The 20,120-nt window shown below is 33.9% G+C and overlaps 1 protein-coding gene across 1 annotated transcript; it reads right to left on the reverse strand.

Moving 5' to 3' along the window:
* Window positions 1-6,702: 6,702 nt before the first annotated feature.
* Window positions 6,703-7,868, reverse strand: LOC132057065 (probable glutathione S-transferase). Its single transcript, XM_059449505.1, has 2 exons — window positions 7,503-7,868; window positions 6,703-7,171 (listed from the first exon to the last, which is right to left on the reverse strand). The coding sequence occupies exons 1-2, from the start codon at window positions 7,809-7,811 to the stop codon at window positions 6,818-6,820; spliced, it is 663 nt and encodes a 220-aa protein (XP_059305488.1). The 5' UTR covers window positions 7,812-7,868; the 3' UTR covers window positions 6,703-6,817.
* Window positions 7,869-20,120: the final 12,252 nt, after the last annotated feature.

A 20,120-nucleotide genomic window follows, 5' to 3' on the forward strand; every position in this document is an offset into this window, starting at 1 on the left:
ATTAATTTGTTAGTTGGTCCATGATTATGCAATAATTCATCATATTAATTTCCTCATCGAATCGGGAAAAAAAATAAAGCAAGAAAAGCAAGTCACATAATTTGATGAAATAGCGGGTGACATAGGCACATAAGTCATCTTATCGAGATTAAGTTTTATTCACAGTCAATATAAAGAAATAGTTAAACTATTAGATTACTTGTATGTACCTATACTAAATATAATATATTTGGAATCAAGATGACATACAGGAGATTTGTAAGCCAGTAGGATAGCTTCAATTACTTAGTATATAGTTTTGGTCAACGATCACCACTCTTGATCTTACCTTGGGAGTAGGCAACCTCCACTTCTTAATTAATGCTCAAACTCTTGGCTTAGAATGAAGTCTTCTTGGCATTTGTAAATTAAATTAAAAAAAATCTATTTGTAACCGAGGTTTATGTCAAAATAATAAATATAAAATACTTTCTCCATTTATTTTTACTTGTCAATATATATTAATTATCGATTTTTACTTTTTACTTGTTCACTTTAGCATACCAAAAACATATTTTTTTTCATCTTTTAAACTTAACATTAATTACTTATGTCCCAAATCATTTTTCAAAACTTAAGATTATATATCAATTAATATGGGTATTATGAAATAATTTATTATTTCTTAAAGAGAGTGAAAAGTTTACCATGAACAAGTAAAGGTTAATGGAGGAATTATGTGCTTAGCATTAGTATAATATACATTTTTACTTCAGTTCGTGTTAGTTTCCGTTCTTTTTTGTTTGTTGAGATGTATATATTCTCAATTGGTAATAAAAACTATGTTTTTAAAGCGAACTCTCCATTCATCAGATAGAGAAGATCATTATAATTTCGTGATCCCCTTCTAAATTTATGTCAATTCCAAAAGCTTTGAGTTCTCTTATCGAGAATGCTCATTTATATTATGCCTTGAAGAGGACTCGAACTCCACGCTCTTTAGCACGAGATTTTGAGTCTCGTATGTCTACCATTTCACCACCAAGGCAGCTTATTACCAAAGCAAATATAGATTTTTACTTTAATTTTTCTTAAAATTAATTAATCAAAAAATCCGAATAAGTAATTTAAAGAGGAAAATTTGCTCAAATATACAGTTCAACACAATATATTGTATTCACGTAGTCACATTTTTCAGCTTGCACTCACATAATCAACATCTATGTTGAAACAGTGTTTATACACATTTATACATTATGTACAGTATCTGTACACTTAGAAAATAATGTATCTCTACCTTGTGTAAAAGTGTATAATATTGTATAGACATGTATCAACCTTCTATAAAAGTGTATAAAGGTCACTAGCTGCAGTGATAATCTTCTTCTACGATTTTCAATCACAATTTTTGTTCAATCCTAAATCTCCACCAAACGACTTTAAATTTTGTAAACAAGCTCCTTAGATTATTTCCAACAGATCTAATAATTCCCTCTCCACTCATTAGATTCAAAATGCAAAATCACCTATTCAAGCTTGTTCAACTATGGTGATTTACTTTCTATTATACACCACATAATGTTGGAGTTTTGTTTAAAGAATATTAAATATTTTAAATGAAAAGGTGCCTTTTAAATGAAAGGTTGTGTCCTTTCATTTTTTGATTACCACTACTTCTATTTAAAGTCAACTTCTTAACATTCCAACGTAACTTTTTAATCCTGCGGAATTTTCTTGTCTGCAAAATATTCTTTCTTTTCCGATTCCAAAAAGATCAAGTTCTAAGTTCTTGCTTTCCAATAGAATTTCTTCACTATTTGCTTAGTGCGAGTAAATTCAAAAGCTTGCCATATCTATTAAAACTATTTTCATACAATTTCATAGAAATCTCGCAGGGGAGAGGAAGCAAATATCGTTTTTAGGAAAGCTTTTCGCACGTGTTACAAGCCTACAATTCTGTGTTCGTTTTTCATATTGTCAAACCTTCAACTTTGTGTTCTTCTTCATATATTTTTTGTGTTCATGGAATGTATTTTCCAACAATCTAAAAACGATATTTGTGATGAAAAAGACATCGTCAATTTTCGAGAAACATTTGATACATGACTGAGCTACAAGAAGTGTCGATGCTACGTTTGTGGTGATATATTGTTTAACGAAAACCGAGTTTCAATTGGATGGGTTATTAAGGGATCTGAACAGAGTGGTTGAATATATTTTCTTTGTTTCCGGTGGTGGTTAAAGTTTGTTGGGGCTGTCTTCAATGGAAAGAAGAAGGAAATAATTGGTATATATAACAAGCAACAGTAGCAGAAACTGAAAAAGTTATTCAAGGGAAAAAGAAATAGAAAAGGGCATATTGTATTGATTCAAGAAGGTTGTGAATGTAGTACATTATTTTCTTTGGGAGACGGAAGGAGTAATAAAATTACTGCAAGGGCTGTGAGAGTGGGAACATAGTGTGACACTTGTTTGTATGCTTCTCCAAAATTAGGGCAAATTACTATTGGGCTGCCCGTGTCAGAAATTGGAGACTTCGTAGTCATTGAAGTGAAAGGAAGATGAGAGGATGTTGTACTCTCATTCTCGAAAGTTTTTCCAACTTCAAACTTGAGGATGACCAAAGACACGGTATCAAAACGGAATTGAAATATGAAGGAAGTGTCAAAATCGGGTTCCACTTTCTTAACTTTATTATTTACTCTTTGTGATTTTTTGCGAAATTTGACTTTATAAATATTAGAGTAAACAATTTACTTTGTGATGATCTTGATACGCATGATAATTAGGAATGACATTTTTAATGTGTGTGATTTGTTATTCTTGCATAAAATTCACATGGAGTTAATTACTTTCAAGTTGGAAGATGATATGAAGTAATGTGATTGGGAATAATAATATATGTAACTGAAAGTTGATTTATCATTATGAGATCATGAGAATATATAGATTGACATTTAGATATTGTTGAAGGGTTAATGACCTTCTATGAATTTAATGTCTCTTGACAGTTTTAAGTTTGATATGTACATGAAATAACCAAACTGTGGGGTATTTGGCTTATGATTACAAGTCAACATTACACAATTAATTTTATGCCTTCAAAGGGAAAAAGTTGTATTCTTTCATGAAGGGGTTCTTTCGTGAATATTTGAAAGATAGTGACTTTTCATAAAAGTTTTCCACAGTAAAGTATGTGTCAATTATTTGTGCTAGTTAATTTGTTCATATGTTATTGCAAATAGTGATTTGAGAATATAATAGAAATAAAGAGCTTTCTACGGTATAATAGAAACAAAGAGGTTTGTATGCAGAATCGAAACAACGAGATTTCTTTTTTTTCCTCATTCGAAAAAAAGGATCTTGGACAAATTGATACTATGTTGGGTATCAAGATTAAACAAAATAGTGGGGGTAATGTACTGAGTTAATCTAATTACATTGAGAAGAAAGTGCTAAATAAATTTAGTCACTTAAACATAAAAGGTCAATTTCCATTTGATCCAAGATCGAGTTAATTAAGAATGATAGATAAGTTATGACTTATCTTGTGTATTTAACCGCTGCTGGAAGGCCAGTGGCCAAGTTATTAGTATTCTAAGAAAACAAAAATAATGATTTGAGTCTTCAATACCCAAAAAGCTACCTGATATTTTATAAGCATATACCGGCGAAAGTTGGTTATCGAGTTTGTGAGAAACAAATTCACAAAAGGTTGAATGTTTACCTCAGGAGGAGGTGCAATTGCTTGAAAATCTAAGAAACAAACTTGTATTAGTAGAAGCAAGCAAAGGAGTTGAGTGGTTGAGGGATTTTTAAAAGAATTCAATGATTTAGCAAAGTGTGAGCTCAATTTGTGATAGTCAAGCAACTTTTACTCGAGCATATAAATATATTATGTGAAGTTAAACGTAAAAATTACAACATGACGATGTGAGAAAATTAATTCAAGAAGGAATCATCTCTCTGACATTTGTGGAGTCAAAAAGTAATTTTGGTGATCCAATTACTAAAAGTCTTATAAGGAAGTTGATGAAAACCAACCTCGAGTTAATTAAATTAAAACTCCTTAATTAGGTCCACTAATAATGACAATCCCACCCAGCACTATGAAATGAATAGTTATGGGTTTAAAGGGTAATAACAAGTTACTGATACGTGGGTGTTTCAGTACTAAGAAAGAGATATACTAGTACTGGTTGTCACAGATTAGAAGGTTGAGTTCTTATACCCTTAATGAGGTTCAGTTCAAGGAACAAGTGTCTTAAAAGTGACAAAGACATTGAAAGAATTTCACCTATATGTACATAGAAATGGTGCCTCTTCGATTGAGAGATGGAGTTACTCTCATTAATGTTCATGAATTTTAGATAGCACATGGCCATAAAAGTGGTAAGCATTTTTGAGTGGAAAACAGAAATGAAATTTTTATGTGTATAATGTCACCGATGTTATTACAAGAAATAACATGTTCAAATCTATTACGCTACATGGGATTTTGATTTCGTCTTGTGACATTATACTAAGGTAATGTTCAAATCGAAAGATACATTACTCTATGCATGAACATAACTTGATCTTTGAGTCACAATTTATATTTAAACAGGTGGGGGATTGTTGGAGTTTTGTTTAAATAAAATTAAATATTTTAAATGAAAAGGTGCCTTTTAAATGAAAGGTTGTGTCCTTTCATTCTTTGTTTACTACTTCTATTTAAAGCCAACTTTTTAACATTCCAACGTAAATTTTTAATCCTACAAATTTTCTTGTCTGCAAAATATTCTTTCTTCTCCAATTCAAAAAAGATCAAGTTCTAAGTTCTTACTTTCTAGTAGAATTTCTTCACTATTTGCTTAGTGCAGAAATTCAAAGGCTTATCATATCTACTAAAACTATTTGCATATAATCTCATAGCAATCTCGCAGAGGAGAGGGAGCAAATATCATTTTTAGAAAAGCGTTTCACACGTGTTTCAAGCCGGCAATTCTGTGATAGTTTTTCATATTGTCAAACCTTCATCTTTGTGTTCTTCTTCATATATTTTTTGTGTTCATGGAATATATTTTCCAACACTTAAATCTTACAAAAGTACTCTAACCACAGTTGAGCTCTAGTTTACCAATTAACAATCACTAGGACTCACGGTTTCCAAAGTTACTTTAAAGATACAACTTAAAAATTTCAAACAATGAAGAAGTATAGGAGAAGTGATCTTTGCTTTCAAAATATTTACTGTACAAAGTAGGCTAATCTGGATAACAATTGATTCTCAATTACTAAGATAACTTATGTGCTACAGTCACCCAAATTTTCTATCGTATCTCGTTTCTTGCTTTGTCATTACTACATTCTTAAAAATATAAAATGCTTTCACACTATGAGTCACCAATTCTTCCTTTCTTTTTCAATTTAAATAAAAATTGATAGTACTTCCACGGTTTTCTTTCACTTGTTAACTATATTAAAAATATTTTCTTTTTTACTTGTCCAGTTTAATAAAGATAAGGGTAAGGACTGCGTACATTTTATCCTCTCCTGACTTCATCTGTGGGGTTATACTGATTATGTTATTGTTGTTACTTGTCCAGTTTAGTAAAGAAATTTTTTTCTTGATTTATCTTTATTGTTAATACTATTGTCGGCCAATACCTTATGAATACTAATAGTCAATTAGTTTATTATGAGTATTATGGTAAAATATGTATTTCACTTATTTGTTAACGAAGTGCAAAATTTATTGTGAATGAGTAAATAGGACTATAGGAGATAGAGTGAATAACAAAGAAACTTGTGTGCTTATGTCACCTCAAATCTCGTGGCTTGCTTTTTCATTACTCCTCTGATTAAAAAGAGTGTTCACTTAATCTTTATTTTTTGGTTCAAAAAAGGATGTTCACTTATCAAATTAAGAAATATTAATCTTATTTTCTTAGATTTGCACTTATAAAGTGTTAAGTGATAGAATCTCAATACCTATTTAATTATAGGGCATTGTTAAAACATTTGAAGTTTCAACAGGAACAGTAATTGACTTATCGGAAGTAGATCTTTGGTAAATCTGGATCACCTACTTCATTAGGCTGGTTGGATCTAGCACCCAATGCTCCAACTAGTTCAGTCAAATTACTTATTTTTACCTAAAAGTTAGTAATATTTTCTTACGAGGAACGTAAATGGATAAGTGGACACCCTCTTTAAACAGGAGGGAGTTGCATAGTTTTTCTCCTTCCTTAAGAGTCATCACCCACTTAACAAAGAAGACTTATGTGCCTATGTCACCCACTTAATTATGAGTCACCAATTTTTTTATGTTAAACAATATTTAACATTACGGGACCCCGATTCTATCTTTCTTTTTCAGTTCGATGAGATATTTAATATGACTAATTATTGTACAATTACAAACACCAGAAAAAACAGTAACATGAGACACCTCTGGGTATGTGAAGAGCTAGCTTAGTTAGCTTTCACCATTTGTATTTTGAGAGTCAAATTTGTTAGTTTTGACGTGAATTTGGATATGAAATTTTTAAGTTTTTTTAAAAAAAACTTATATATTTTAAAACTATTTAAAAAATTCATAAGTTACAATAATATAAATTTCAAAATATTTAAAAGATATATAAAAAATTATAGTAAAAGAAAACTCGTTTGATTCTCGAAATTCAAATGGTACTATAAAAATTTTGAAGGAAGGAGTAGTTTGTTTCTGAGGCGAATTCAAGATCTCGAATCAGTAGATTCTAAATGGCTATGACCTTATAATGTGCTTTTAAATCCACCTCTAATTTTATTGCAACACGAGATCTTTGAAACTTCAAAGTTGAATAAGAGGAGTTCATTTGGGAGCAGATGCAACAGCCTGAAAGATAACTTTGAATTTGGCAAGCAACTCATCTCTTGTAGGTAAATATTCCTTGTTTTCGCTGCATTTGATATATTCATCTCTCCACCGACAAAAATTTGGAAACTTTTCTCTTGTCACCAAAACAACTCCAGATGCTTCTTCAAGGGGTCCTACCCAAAGGGCCGCAGCATTTGCAGCAATATCAGCAAATCCAAATTTATCACCCACAAAGAACTTCTTATCCTTGAGCTCATTGTCAAGAACTTTCAGCATCTCACAAACTTCCTCTTTACCTTTGTCTTGCTCCTCTCCTTTGTCAAAGAAAACTTTCTCTATTGCTGGCGCCTGCAAATTAAAACAATCAAAAACTAAGTTTCAATAACAATATTACCCAATTCTGCATATAGGAATATACTTCTACTACAACAACAATATTCAATTCTAAGCAAGTCGGAAGTTGGAATCCCGTTATAGGACTCTTTACCAATTAAGATCGCTCTAAGTCCAATATTATACAAAAACCAAAAATAAAAAGTACTAGAAGTGCACTATATTTTTCCTTGGCATGAATATCTCACAATCTATGACTCAAGAAAAACAACTAAAAGTAAACGTACAAATATGACTAAAATATATTTCAAATTAATTGGAGTATATAGCGGTGAAAAGAATTTACCTTTTCTTCAAAAAACATAGCCCAGAAACGAGCTATAGCTCGGTCATAAGGGTCTTTAGGCAAGATGGGCGGGCCTTCAAAGGTCTCATCAATGTATTCAACAATTACCATAGACTCACATATGGACTTTCCATTGTGAATAAGCACTGGTACTTTCTTGTGAACAGGATTAGATTCAAGAAGCAGAGTGCTCTTGTTTTGTAGATCTTCTTCTATAAATTCATAGTTGACCCCCTTAATCTTTAGAGCCCACTCAACTCTGTGACTAAATGGGCTATACCAAAGACCAAGCAACTTCACTTCTGCCATCTCGCAACTTTGGTTCTCTGTGTTTTGCTTAACTATTTTTAGGAACTTTATGTGTTGGCTCTGATCACTTGAACTTTGGTCTTCTTTTATAGAAAAATAAGGAAGCAACGCAGGTTTTCTTCTTGGACAAGTTAATTTTCTAGTTTAATGTCCTCATATTGACCGAAGACTTTTACTTAAAATATGTGTTGTGGCTGAAGAGTCCGTACTTATTTGATTGTTTTACTCTCTCTCTCTCTCTCAAAAAAGAAATATTATCTTCCTTTTCTTTTTAGTCTGTTCTAAAAAGATTGACATTTTTTTATATTTAAAAATAATTTAACTTTAGGCTTAATACCTAAATAACCCTTTAAACTAACATATTTTATAAGATAGACACTCAAACTTAGCTAATGACCAGATAGATATTTAAACTTGACAAAAGTGTGTGTTTTAAACACAAGAATCACATGTGGCAAATCATGTGCTTCACAAATAGCTTTACGCGCGAGTATGCGTTTCTTAACTTTTTGTTTTTGTTTTTGTTTTATCTGAAAAAAGCCTTAAAAATTCAACATTCTCCAAAAATGGATACTCCGACATGAACTCGTCTCCTGAAAACAAAGCCAGACCAAGTGAAGATAAAATTGCCGTCTATCTTCTTCACATCTCCGGTGAGCATATAACGGAAAGAAATGATCATTTCAGTCTAAATTAGTAGAAAAATGCCATTACCATTGAATTCCTTTGATTTTGAAACCCACTCATCCCGTCTCCACCATCACTAAAATTTTATCCGATTTTTTGCAATTGGGTTTGCATCGGAAAAGTTATTCTGTCGGGAATGACTTGTTTAAAGCAAAAAATCCAAATTCAGAAAAATAAAATTAATCAAGAATAGAGCTAAAAATTAAGACATGAAAAAGACACCACAATTATGAAGTGAAGGAGGCCTCTGGCTTGAGAAATGGATTAACGGTCGAGGGGATGGGAAAATGGAGGGGATGATCTTGGGGTAGGTGGGTGGGGTGGCGTCGGGTGGGGTTGTATTTCTTTTTTTCATATTGTCCTTTAGTTTATGTTTTAGGAGTCCGGAACCAAAATGACCTAAAAAAAAAACATTTTGAACCAAAATACCCCAATAAAAAAAAATGTTACTGCTTTAGCGCAGTAAATTACTGCGCTATAGTGTCCGTCTTTTTTTTTTTCGGCCCTTGTGGTTAACCCTTCTTCCATTACACTTTTTAACATACTTTGACCATAGATTAATCATGCTTCGGGACCCCGAAACTTCAATATTTTATATAGAACCCTACTTATTTTTGTGTGATTAATAAGGTAGGATCAATACATCAAGGATACACAAAAGTTCGGATAGCCGTTTTAGTGGTTGAAAAGTGCTCGAACGCCATTTTCGTTTGAAGGCTTGGTGTCATTAGCTTGAAGTTCTTTACGAATACTTAAACTTGTTCATTAATAATTAATCAAAAGTTAGTCAAAATGACAGCATTCATACAAAAAAAAAAACTTAATTAAATTGCATCATTCATAACCTTGAGTAGATGAAAATACTTAACATACTAATATTCTTCAAAATAACAACATCATCATAAATTAAACTTAAAACTAAAATCACAACATTCTTAATCATCATCGTAGTATAAGTCCTCAATATCGTCCTCGAAAAATATTGGCGGTTTCTTAAGACACATCTTTTTCGCAGCAGTTAGTTCTCTACCGATTGATGATACTTGTTCTTCGGCCAACTTTAGCATGTAAAATCTACATCGTCTTGCAAAGCATTCCGTTGTTTTCTTTTCTAATCATTTGCACGGCAAGCTCGCAAGTTTCTGGACCTACTTGAGGCATGGTTAAGGAGTACCTTGTTGGGATTGGAGCGTTGAGATTTTTCAAGTCACGAACAAGACGTTCTGATTCGGCAAGCCGATGTGACCATTCTCGGCGTAAACCGCAATAATATTCCCGCGGATCTGAATATTTCACACTGCAGAAATCATCATTACGCTTTATAAGAAGGTGGGGATTTAACTCATCTAGTTTGACATCACTGGTATCGCTCGAAAAACTGCTATGATTTGAACTCTCATCATCACTGCTATTTAGTTCTTTTGGAAGAAGTAAAGACCAAGCTGAGTTTCTACTACTCGACATTGAATATGGTGTAGTCTAATAACAAAAGAAATGGCTACTTATGTAGTTGCAGTAAAATACTGCGTTATGACAGTATAGCGCAGTAAATTACTTGACGATTCCACACGAAACTTGGGGCCGATTGTATACTATGTAAAATATCAACCCTATGGTAACGGATGCTCCGTGGTGGAAACCTCGAAAAGATGTGGACTATTTCAAAGTTCTACACAAAGCACACTTGTGATATGGGTGACCTCCCGTATGATCATTGCAATCTAGATACTAATATGATTGCTCGTGTATTAGTGGCGACATTGGAAAAAACCCAAGGTATCCCCTTTGCCTAAGTTTATTTTATTTTTGGTGTTAATATAATGTTCCCGTTGTTGTTATAGTTGATATTTCAACTTTTTCTTGTGTTCCCTATTAAAGATTGTATTACAATCGTCCCGAAAGTATATAAAACGTTACTAGTATCTCTAAGGCGTATCTTGGGTGTAAAAGGCGTGCATGAGATAGTCTACGGCAATTGGGAGGGCTCTTTCAAGAAGTTGCGAGATACGTGGCGTTCGCAACACTTCAATCATGGTAGTCGTTGTTGAAACGGAAGCTCAAATCAAAGCCTGGTGTGCCCATTTGATATTTTTGATTTTGTGTTTTGGGCATTCAAATCATGCATTGATGGTTTTGCTCATTGCAAAAAATATCAATAGATGGAACACATGTGTACGGGATGTATGACATAATTTTTTTGCTAATAGCTTGGAATGGATGCAAATGGAGCTATATCTCCTCTAGCTTTTGCAATTGCAATCGATAAGCATTAGTACGTGTGGTATGTTTTTGGACTACTTAAGGCAACACGTTATTAAGGATCGTTATGGGAATATGTGTGATATCGTATTAAATGCCGCATATTGCACAATATGTTCAATTTGCGAGGCCCGCCACCATTTGCCTACCATCGTTATTGTTTAAGGCATTGAAGGCAAACTTCCAAAAGGCATATCAAACCCAAAGACTTTGCAATTAGATGTGGGCCGCATTATTTTAGCATCGGAGAAGAAGTTTAGCCTGGCAGATAGACATTATTAGGCGGGCGCAACAGGAAGCCTTCCACGTTGAATGCAATTGATAAAGACAAATGGACATTACAAGGACGAAGGTAGGCGATAGTGGTATCGACAACAAACAAATGAGTCATTCAATGGCTTGTTGAAATCGCACGGGGACTACCCGTCACCGCATGGTGAGAATGACTTTTAATGTTGTGGAGCGGTTCGTCAATAGATCAAAAGAGGACAAAGAGAGGCCTAAGATGGATGCCAAAACCGCTACCTGCGATCGAGTACCACAAATATAAGGCTCGAAACATGACCGGATGAAGTACAACTACTGAGAGGCATATTTGAACTCACACAAGTGTGCGCCAAGGTAAAGGAGGTAACGTCCACACAATTTGTGAGATTTCAAGAACACACACATTGCAAGGCAATCATATCACATGCCATGTTCTCATGCCTTCAAGTGTTTTATCGCAATGGAAAAGAATGCCTCCCCGTACATGGTGGGAATATACGATTGAAAATTATGCCCTCCCGTACATTCGGCCGGGGAATATTTGAAGGTTGAAAATTATGCAAAAATAACTTTCGGAAGGTTCTACCCATGTAGCCGAGAGAGTTATTAGCCATGGATCCATTTTCAATGGTTGCAAATAAAGCATTTATCCGTAAATTCGTAAAGAATGCATACTCGCGTATTCATAGTGAAATGGATGCTCAAGGATACACTCGAAAATGCTCATTTTGTAATTACGTTAGTCATGATAAGCACGAGTGTCCCTTTATGGTGGTCAAACTACATCTTGTGGTGGAAGTACCTCTCAACATTCGAGGACGAATATTTTTGAAGGGGGGGAGAATGTTATACCCCGCACTTTCAGAACATGAGCATGCCACGTACATCACCGTAGTAATGGAGTATCGGAGACGTCCCATAAAGTTTTTACGAAGCCATGGGGACGTACAATGAAGTAAAGGACGAATTACGATCTCGTAAGTCGTAATCGAGAAGGACAATCTTGAAACACAAGAACATGACTATTACCAAGCATAATAAATGATAAATATCATGTAGGGGGAGTTTCGGAAGATTCCAGGACCAAGCAAATCAAAGAAAATAAGTTTGTCAAAATTTGGAACAAGTTGAATTAAGGACAGAATTTTGGTTCACTTTGGAGGGGTATATCTTCAGGTATATGGGGAGTTTTAAGGCGTTTCAAAAGCTTAAAATGAAGTTCGTCGAGTCTAGTTTCCAACGCAACAAACCACTCATCGATATGACGTCGGAGTAGAGAATTATGGACGTTACAAATTCAGGCTCGACGGAGCGAGCTTGTTGCTACAGTTGTGCTACAGTGATGCCGACTTTAGCACATATATAAGGGGCAAAAACCCCATTTTTCTGCACAAAATTTCCTAAAAACATTCTAGAAAATTCAGCCAAAGCAAGAGAGCTTATATATCACATAAAAGCGAGGATTTTGAGAGATTTCAAGCTACGGAGTATTAATCGAGGTCCGGACAACGTGTAGTCATGATTATAGTATTGTCTTGCGGCGGAATTGGCTTGGATTCAAAGTGAATATTGAAGATATTGCTGCTCTAGCAAGAATAAGGTATGAATCTCTCCTTATTAATAGTAATTTTAGTTTATTTACAGAGATAAAGTTATTAAATAGTCGTATAATAAGTTGAATAGTTAAGAAACTTGGAAAACATCGTATGGAATGTTTTATGGAGCCTATTGGTGCTGATAATGTTATTGTGATGTTGGTATTGTTATTGTTGTTGTTGGTTATTGGTTATTGGATTGTGATTTCGGGCTAGGCATATAAACAGGAGAGATGCTGCCCGAATTTCAGCAGATTCTAAATGGATTTTAATTAAGGGTTTAAGACGTGCGTATGACGATGAGCTTAACAATAGTATGGATGGTCGTATATGTAGATTACGATGCTACGAATGATCTTAAGGGAATTGCAAGACAGGAAGTAAGTTGGAAGTCGAGAAATTATCTTCCAGGTATGTTAAGGCTAGTCCCTTTCTTCTAAAGGCATGATTCTTTTCTTATGAATCCAAAGTGTTTTCCAAATGTCCCGTGATCCCTTTATGTGAATTCATAAATGTTTTCCAAGAATATTCTTATTCTCAAAAGCTATAAATTCATGATTCATAGAGTTCATGATTCAAAGGCATGACTTCTTTCTTGATAATCCATAAATATTTTCCAAAATGTCCCTATTTTCCAAGTCAAAGATTTATGATTCTATAAGCTTTTATGACAACAACAACGGACATGGTTTTACAATATGAATGACGATGTTAAAGATAAGAATGTTTCTATGATGATTATGATGATGATGATTTTAATTCTAGAAATTCCAAAGCTTATGATGTTGATACTATTATGAGAATATTGAGATTATTTCATGATTTTATCGATTTTATTTATGTTGTTGATCTCACCTTATAATAATTGTTCCTTCAATGGTGAGATATAGCGATGATGATAATTCCATAATGAAAATCGGAGGTTACCGACCTTACGTCACTCCGAAGTAGTTATAGCTTTTATTTGGCTCTCATGCATGCTTTATATATATACGTATGTATTTTACTACAGACCGCGCTATAGTCGGCCACGACACCTATTGTGTAACCACTGATCCTGGTATTACACACGAGTCCCGAAAGGGCCGGGTACGTTACACACCGAGTCCCGAAAGGGCCGGGTAGGTTACACACCGAGTCCCGAAAGGGCCGGGTACGTTATTCTGATGATATTATATATATGTATGTAAGAAAAGTTTTTTTTTTAAAAAGCCGAGCATGCATGATATCCGCCCGATGAGGCATCCGGATGTACGAGAATGTTATCTCTCATATTCCATGTTACCTTTCATATCTATATTATGTTGTTATTCATGCCTTACATACTCGGTACATTATTCGTACCGACGTCTCTTCTTGTGGACGCCGCACTCATACCCAAAGTAGGCGAGGAGACGGATCGGACCCGTAGGTCTTCTATCGGCGGATTCTCAGGAGCACTCCACTTACTTCGGAGCTACATCCACTATTTGGTATTGTCCTTATAATCATTTGAAATATATGTAGAGGCTCGTAGACGTGTGTGTATAGTTAGATGTTTTGTATCTCCACCGGTTCATATTATGGTATAATATATTAGTGGCCTTGTCAGCCTTATTTTGAGCTCTTGATACTTTCGTTAGCCTTGCCGGCTTTTACGATATCTGTTGTGTGGTGGCGATTTTGTCGGTACGCATATGTAATATGTGTTGAATGATCGAATATTTCTATGTTGGGCCTTTTCTGCGTGCAGGTGTTCTTTAAGTTATGGTTTGTAATGTTCAAAGTAACGGATAAGTCAGGTGGTCCCTAGCCTACAGGTCGGAGCCCGTCATACTCCTAGTAGGGGTGTGACATCTCATGGTGGAGAAAACTTTCGTGGTGGTAGATCTAGCAGTGGTGGCACATCTCGCGGTGGTGGCGGAAGATCAACTCAAGGGCATTAATTGATGAATGTTTTTTAAGTTTTTTTCTTACTTTGATGATTGTATTTTAAAAAGTTTGGGTTTCTTATTAATTAGTATGTTAAGTATTTTCATCTACTCAAGGTTATGAATGATGCAATTTAATGAAGTTTTTTTTTGTATGAATGTTGCCATTTTGACTAACTTTTGATTAATTATTAATGAACAATTTTAAGTATTCGTAAAGAACTTCAAGCTAATGATACCAAGCCTTCAAACGAAAATGGCGTTCGAGTACTTTTCAACAACTAAAACGGCCATCCGAACTTTTGTGTATCCTTGATGTATTGATCTTACCTTATTAATCGCACAAAAATAAGTAGGGTTCTATATAAAATATTGAAGTTTCGGGGTCCCGAAGCATGATTAATCTATGGTCAAAGTACGTTAAAAAGTGTAATGGAAGAAGGGTTAACCAAAAGGGCCGGAAAAAAAAAAGACGGACACTATAGCGCAGTAATTTACTGCGCTATAGCAGGGGCGAGTGAGTCGTCCCGTTAAGCGTTTTTTAGCGCAAGATGTAAATTCCGCGCTAAAGGTAGTCTCTCCCAGTAACATTTTTTTGTTGTTGGGGTATTTTGGTTCAAAATATTTTTTTTGGGGTCATTTTGGTTCCGGACTCATGTTTTAGTTATACTAATAGAATCGTTTTATAATTGGTCTATCAAACACATTAGAAGCAAGTGCTTCACACACTTGATCTTATAAACAAAGGTGTTTTAAAGACACACTTTTGTCAAGTTTAAGTGTCTATCTGGTCATTAGCTTAGTTTGAATGTCTATCTTAGAAAACATGTCAATTTTAAGGGGCTATCTAGGTACTAAGCCTTAACTTTATGAGATAATTACAGTCACACAAATATCTAAGGCTTGTTTTGGACGACACATTTCAAAAGTCTTCCTTTATTTCTTATACTTTGTGTCAAGTCAAACTAGGACAATCTTTTGGGATGGAGGGAGTAGCAATTTACTCGCATCCATTTACTTCAAATCAGTAATAAATATTTCCTCCGCATAAATTTAAGTGTATTAGTTTCACTAGATATGGTAAAAAACAAAGGGAGGCTTTTGAATTATCTTATGGTTTTAAATTATAATTGTGTTTAGTTCTTTAAATTTTATAGCCTTAAACTTGTCATGTATAATTTTGGAGTTGGAAAACCTATTAAATATAGAAAGAAATATTTTTTTTAATACAAACCAAAAAGAAAAGTATGACACTTAAATTAGAGCGGAAACTATACTAACATTAAACTTAGTAAACTATTGTCGGTTAATATGTGTTTTCCCTGGGAGTAACTTTTACCTTTAGATGTTAATCAAAAAAAAAAAAAAACCTTTTACCTTTAGATTGGTGCTGCGAGCCTCCATATATGTAAAGGTCAGTTTGTATTAAAATACTGGTGTCAATATTTTCGTAATATATTTTTCTGTGAAGCAATAGGAATATCTACAGTATTTGCACAACGCCAAGAGGTGAAAAGTTAGTAGGGACTAGGGAGCACAGCAACATAAAATTTGAACACAATCATACGAACTCATATCATGACACAAATAAATCTGAGAACTCCTGGTCTCATCACTTCTATAATATTGGCCTATTATTTTTTTATTACATAGGGGATAGGGGCAAGGGGAGGGGAAAGGAAAAATGGAGAAGGGAATTACAACGTGGAGATTCAAACCCTCACCAATAAGATGAAGTTTTGATCCCTACAATATTGGCCTATTTAACTTCGTTACCTTTGCTTTTTTTTTTTTTTTTTTTGGGGTCCTACTAATAAATTATCTTACCAGTTTGGGGATTAATTTACTTGGTGAGCTCCTTGCTTTACACAGTTGAAGTGCAGGATCAAAAACCTCATCTATTCCTTCCCTCTTTCTCCCTCCCGCTTCCCCGGTGCAATAAAAAAATTCATAAAAGAAAAAACTATCTTTTATATTTCATAAAAGAAAAAACTATCTTACCTTGTCATTTTAGCTGGTAGGCCTTCAACTTCAGATGATCTAACAAATTTGTGGAAACTTCGTAGAGAAACCGTATTTTGAAAGAAAAAAAAAAAAGAAAAAGAAATAGAGCATTGATTATGTTTTTAATGCAATGAATCCAAATTAAAATCAAAGCTAACACAAACCACGATTCAAGTGTTGGGTGAGGAACTTGGCATGGGTAATCGTAAGTTAAGATATTCAACTTCTTGTACTCAATTTATCTTATATTCCTACAATAACGACGCCAGATATTTAATAAAAGGGAAAAGGGTCAAATATACCTCTTTACTTTGTTTTATTAGTTAAATATACCCTTCGAGTGAAAGTTAACAAAAATACCCCTGTCGCCTTCAAACTTTACGCGTATGCCCCTATTTGGATGGAAATCCTCAAATCCTCTCAAATTACCCAATTTCAAAAAAATTACCCTTTTTTTTGTTGACCCGCCTATCATCATCATCGCCTCTGAAACCTTCATGGAGAAAAAAGAAAAAAGAAAAAAGCAAGAACACACCCAAATGATAAAATCTCAAAACTCATCTCAAATTTCATCTTTAAATCCAATTCCAAATCTTGGTGCAACCAATACCTTGAGAATTTGGTCCTGCATTAATGGACAAATTCGTCAAATTGCATTCTGGAGGCTCTTGGCAACGTAGCAAGCTATGTTCATTAACATCAACTTGTTCACCTGGGCTGAATTGATCATCACAACTACAGAAGGGGGTAGAATTCGTTTCCCTTGCCTGCACGAGCAGCATTTAAGTCAAAATAACTGTATCGTATATCAAGAAGAAATGCAGTTGCACATACCATAAATACATGATAACTACTTTCCCCTCTCCCTCTCTTTTTCGTTTTGGTGCAATGGGTAAATCACTAATCTGATAATTATATTAGAAGGTATACACATCATGGTGATTATTGCACTTCAACACCTGATATATTTGATAAGAAATGACATATAAAAACTAAACTATGGTATATAAACTCACTTTTTCGTCAAGTGAGGACATCTGTGGAATTGAACTGAAACACTGGACAGCTACACCAAGATTTGGAGTTGGATTCAAAGATGAAATTTGAGGTGAGTTTTGGGATTTTATCATATGAGTGTGTTCGCTTTTTTCTTTTTTCTCCATTGAAAAGGTTACTTAAATCAGAAAACGAATGATGATGATTGATATATGGTCATGTATGGGTCAACAAAAAAAATGAGTAATTTTTTTGAAATTGGGTAATTTGAGAGGATTTGGGGATTTCCATCCAAATAAGGCATAAGTGTGAAGTTCAAACCTTGCAGTATTTTTGTTAACTTTGATTAACGAAGGGTATATTTAATTAATAAAATAAAGTAGAGGCAAGATATTTGACCCTTTTCCCTTAATAAAAAGATTCAAAGAAATGCCTGAGGTTTGATCTTGCAACCTTATACTAAACCCTAAACGACACTTTTCATTATACGAAGGGGATGTTTGGTTGATGGTTAGAGTTATTCTGATAAGTAATGTGGATATTATTTATGCAAGGTTTAGTTATGCAGGAATAAATAATTTAGAGATTAGTTATGCAGAAATTACAATGCATAAATTATTGTTCACTTTTTTGTATCAGTAATTAATATGCATTATATAATTTTAGAAATAAAATGTTTTTTTATAATTATAACCTTGAAAATTTTGAAAGAAATATATTTCAGTTTACTGATATTGTCTCTAATAGATTGAGAGGAGGAGGAGCCTAGTAGTTATAACATCTCCATCCTTGCTCTCCAGGTGGTAATTTTGTCATTTGAGTATTTTTATCTATGTAACACTAATCCCGGTATTAGTTATTACTTCTATTTTTTTCCTGCATAAATAGTACATATATTAACTCATAACGTATGTGTATTTTATTTATGTGGGATATTGTAAAATGATATCCAAGTACGGTGTTTGATGTGCTGAATTTTATACAACGCAATTAAGAAAATACCAAACATGATATTAGGTATACTAATTTTAATATATAAATAGCTCTCTTCCTAACTAGCAACCAAATGATCTCTAAAAGTTTTTGTGATACAGCTGAAACTTGCATTGAGACCTTCTTGTCATTATATTAATAGGGTGTTTGGATTAACTTTTTAAAAGCAGCTTATAAGCTAAAAGTCATAACATGGGAATATTCAACTTTTGGCTTTTGATTTATTTTTATACTTTTTTTTTTGTCTAAAAGTAAGTGGTTAAAAACATTTTTTATCCTTCTCAAACACCAAAAAATAGAAAAGACATTAAAAACTAATAAACACTTAAAATAAGTCAATCCAAACAACCTCTAAGATTCATTCTTTTAAAAATAATATGCTTACTGGCCAGAACAATCAATATGGACCGGCTAGATCTGACCCAAGCTTACATGGGTCTTGGAATTTGATGGACTTGACAGGCCAATGGCAATTTGCACGATTGCCGTTCGTTGGGGGTGGTTTTAGTTTTTGCCCCTCAAATTGCTAGTCTTTAATTTTTGCCTTCGCTTAAAATACCTTGAGGTTCTGGGTTTGAATCCCGACTTAATCATAAAAATAATAAAAATTCGCAAGGCAACGCTTTGCAAAAAGTTATGCCGTATGCGAGACTTTGCATTTTAAGGCATAACTAAAATCATTTATGTATATAGACCTTGTTTTATAAGGCAAACTTTTAGTTATGCTTAAGGAAAAGTTCGCCTTATGGAAGTAATTTTATCTTAATTAAAGCATAACTAAAGTTTGTCCTATAAGACATAACTTTTCCTTAAAGCACAACTTTAAAAGTTTGCCTTATAAGAAAAAGTCTATGCCTTAAGGAAAAGTTCTGTCTTATGGAGCAGAGTTTTAGTTAGGCCTTAAAGCAAAGTCTGCCCCTTAAGACAGAACTTTTCCTTAAGACATAATTAAAAGTTTGCCTTATAAGGAAAAGTTCTGACCCTCCGTTAGACTTTTAGTTGCCTTAAGGCAAATTCTGCCACATAAGCCATAACTTTTTGTAAACCCTTGCCTTGCGAAATTATTTTTCGACCGAACTGTTTAAGTTCCAACCCAGGCACTCAAGATATTTTTGACCACCTTTTCAAGCAAAGGGCAAAATTAAAGACCAACAATTTGAGGGCCAAAAATTAAAGAACACCCCAAAAGAAGGACAATCCGTGCAAAAAAATGATCTTTTGTTTCCAATGGGACTTAAAATGTTCAACCCCCTCCCACCCAGCCTAAGACGGCCGTGGGTTGTGCCATCCCTTTTGTAAATACTATCTAAATCCTAACGTAATATTTGGTTCAAAGTTAAACTTTTCCCCAAAGCTATTACATAAACTTTATCAAACACTTAAGAGTTAAGGATCAAAAACACACCTCAAGTACCTATTTTTTTTAGCTTCCTACCTGAATTATCAGGTGTGAGAGTTCCCTACCTAAATTATCACCTAATTTGCAAAACACACCTCAACTATCAGCTGTTCACTTATAATTTATGTGTGTTTTTGACCATTATCTCAACACGTAACTTAAAACCTACTTCCTCCGTACGTACTTGTACTTCAAGATG

The sequence above is a fragment of the Lycium ferocissimum genome, chromosome 5 (assembly GCF_029784015.1).
Source record: "Lycium ferocissimum isolate CSIRO_LF1 chromosome 5, AGI_CSIRO_Lferr_CH_V1, whole genome shotgun sequence".
Taxonomy (NCBI): domain Eukaryota; kingdom Viridiplantae; phylum Streptophyta; class Magnoliopsida; order Solanales; family Solanaceae; genus Lycium; species Lycium ferocissimum.

Excerpts from the sequence above, each read along its gene's own strand:
- LOC132057065 (XM_059449505.1), bottom strand. The coding sequence starts at position 7,811 with ATGGCAGAAGTGAAGTTGCTTGGTCTTTGGTATAGCCCATTTAGTCAC. Across the intron at positions 7,172-7,502 it reads CTATGTTTTTTGAAGAAAAG|GCGCCAGCAATAGAGAAAGT; the intron begins GTAAATTCTTTT and ends TTTAATTTGCAG.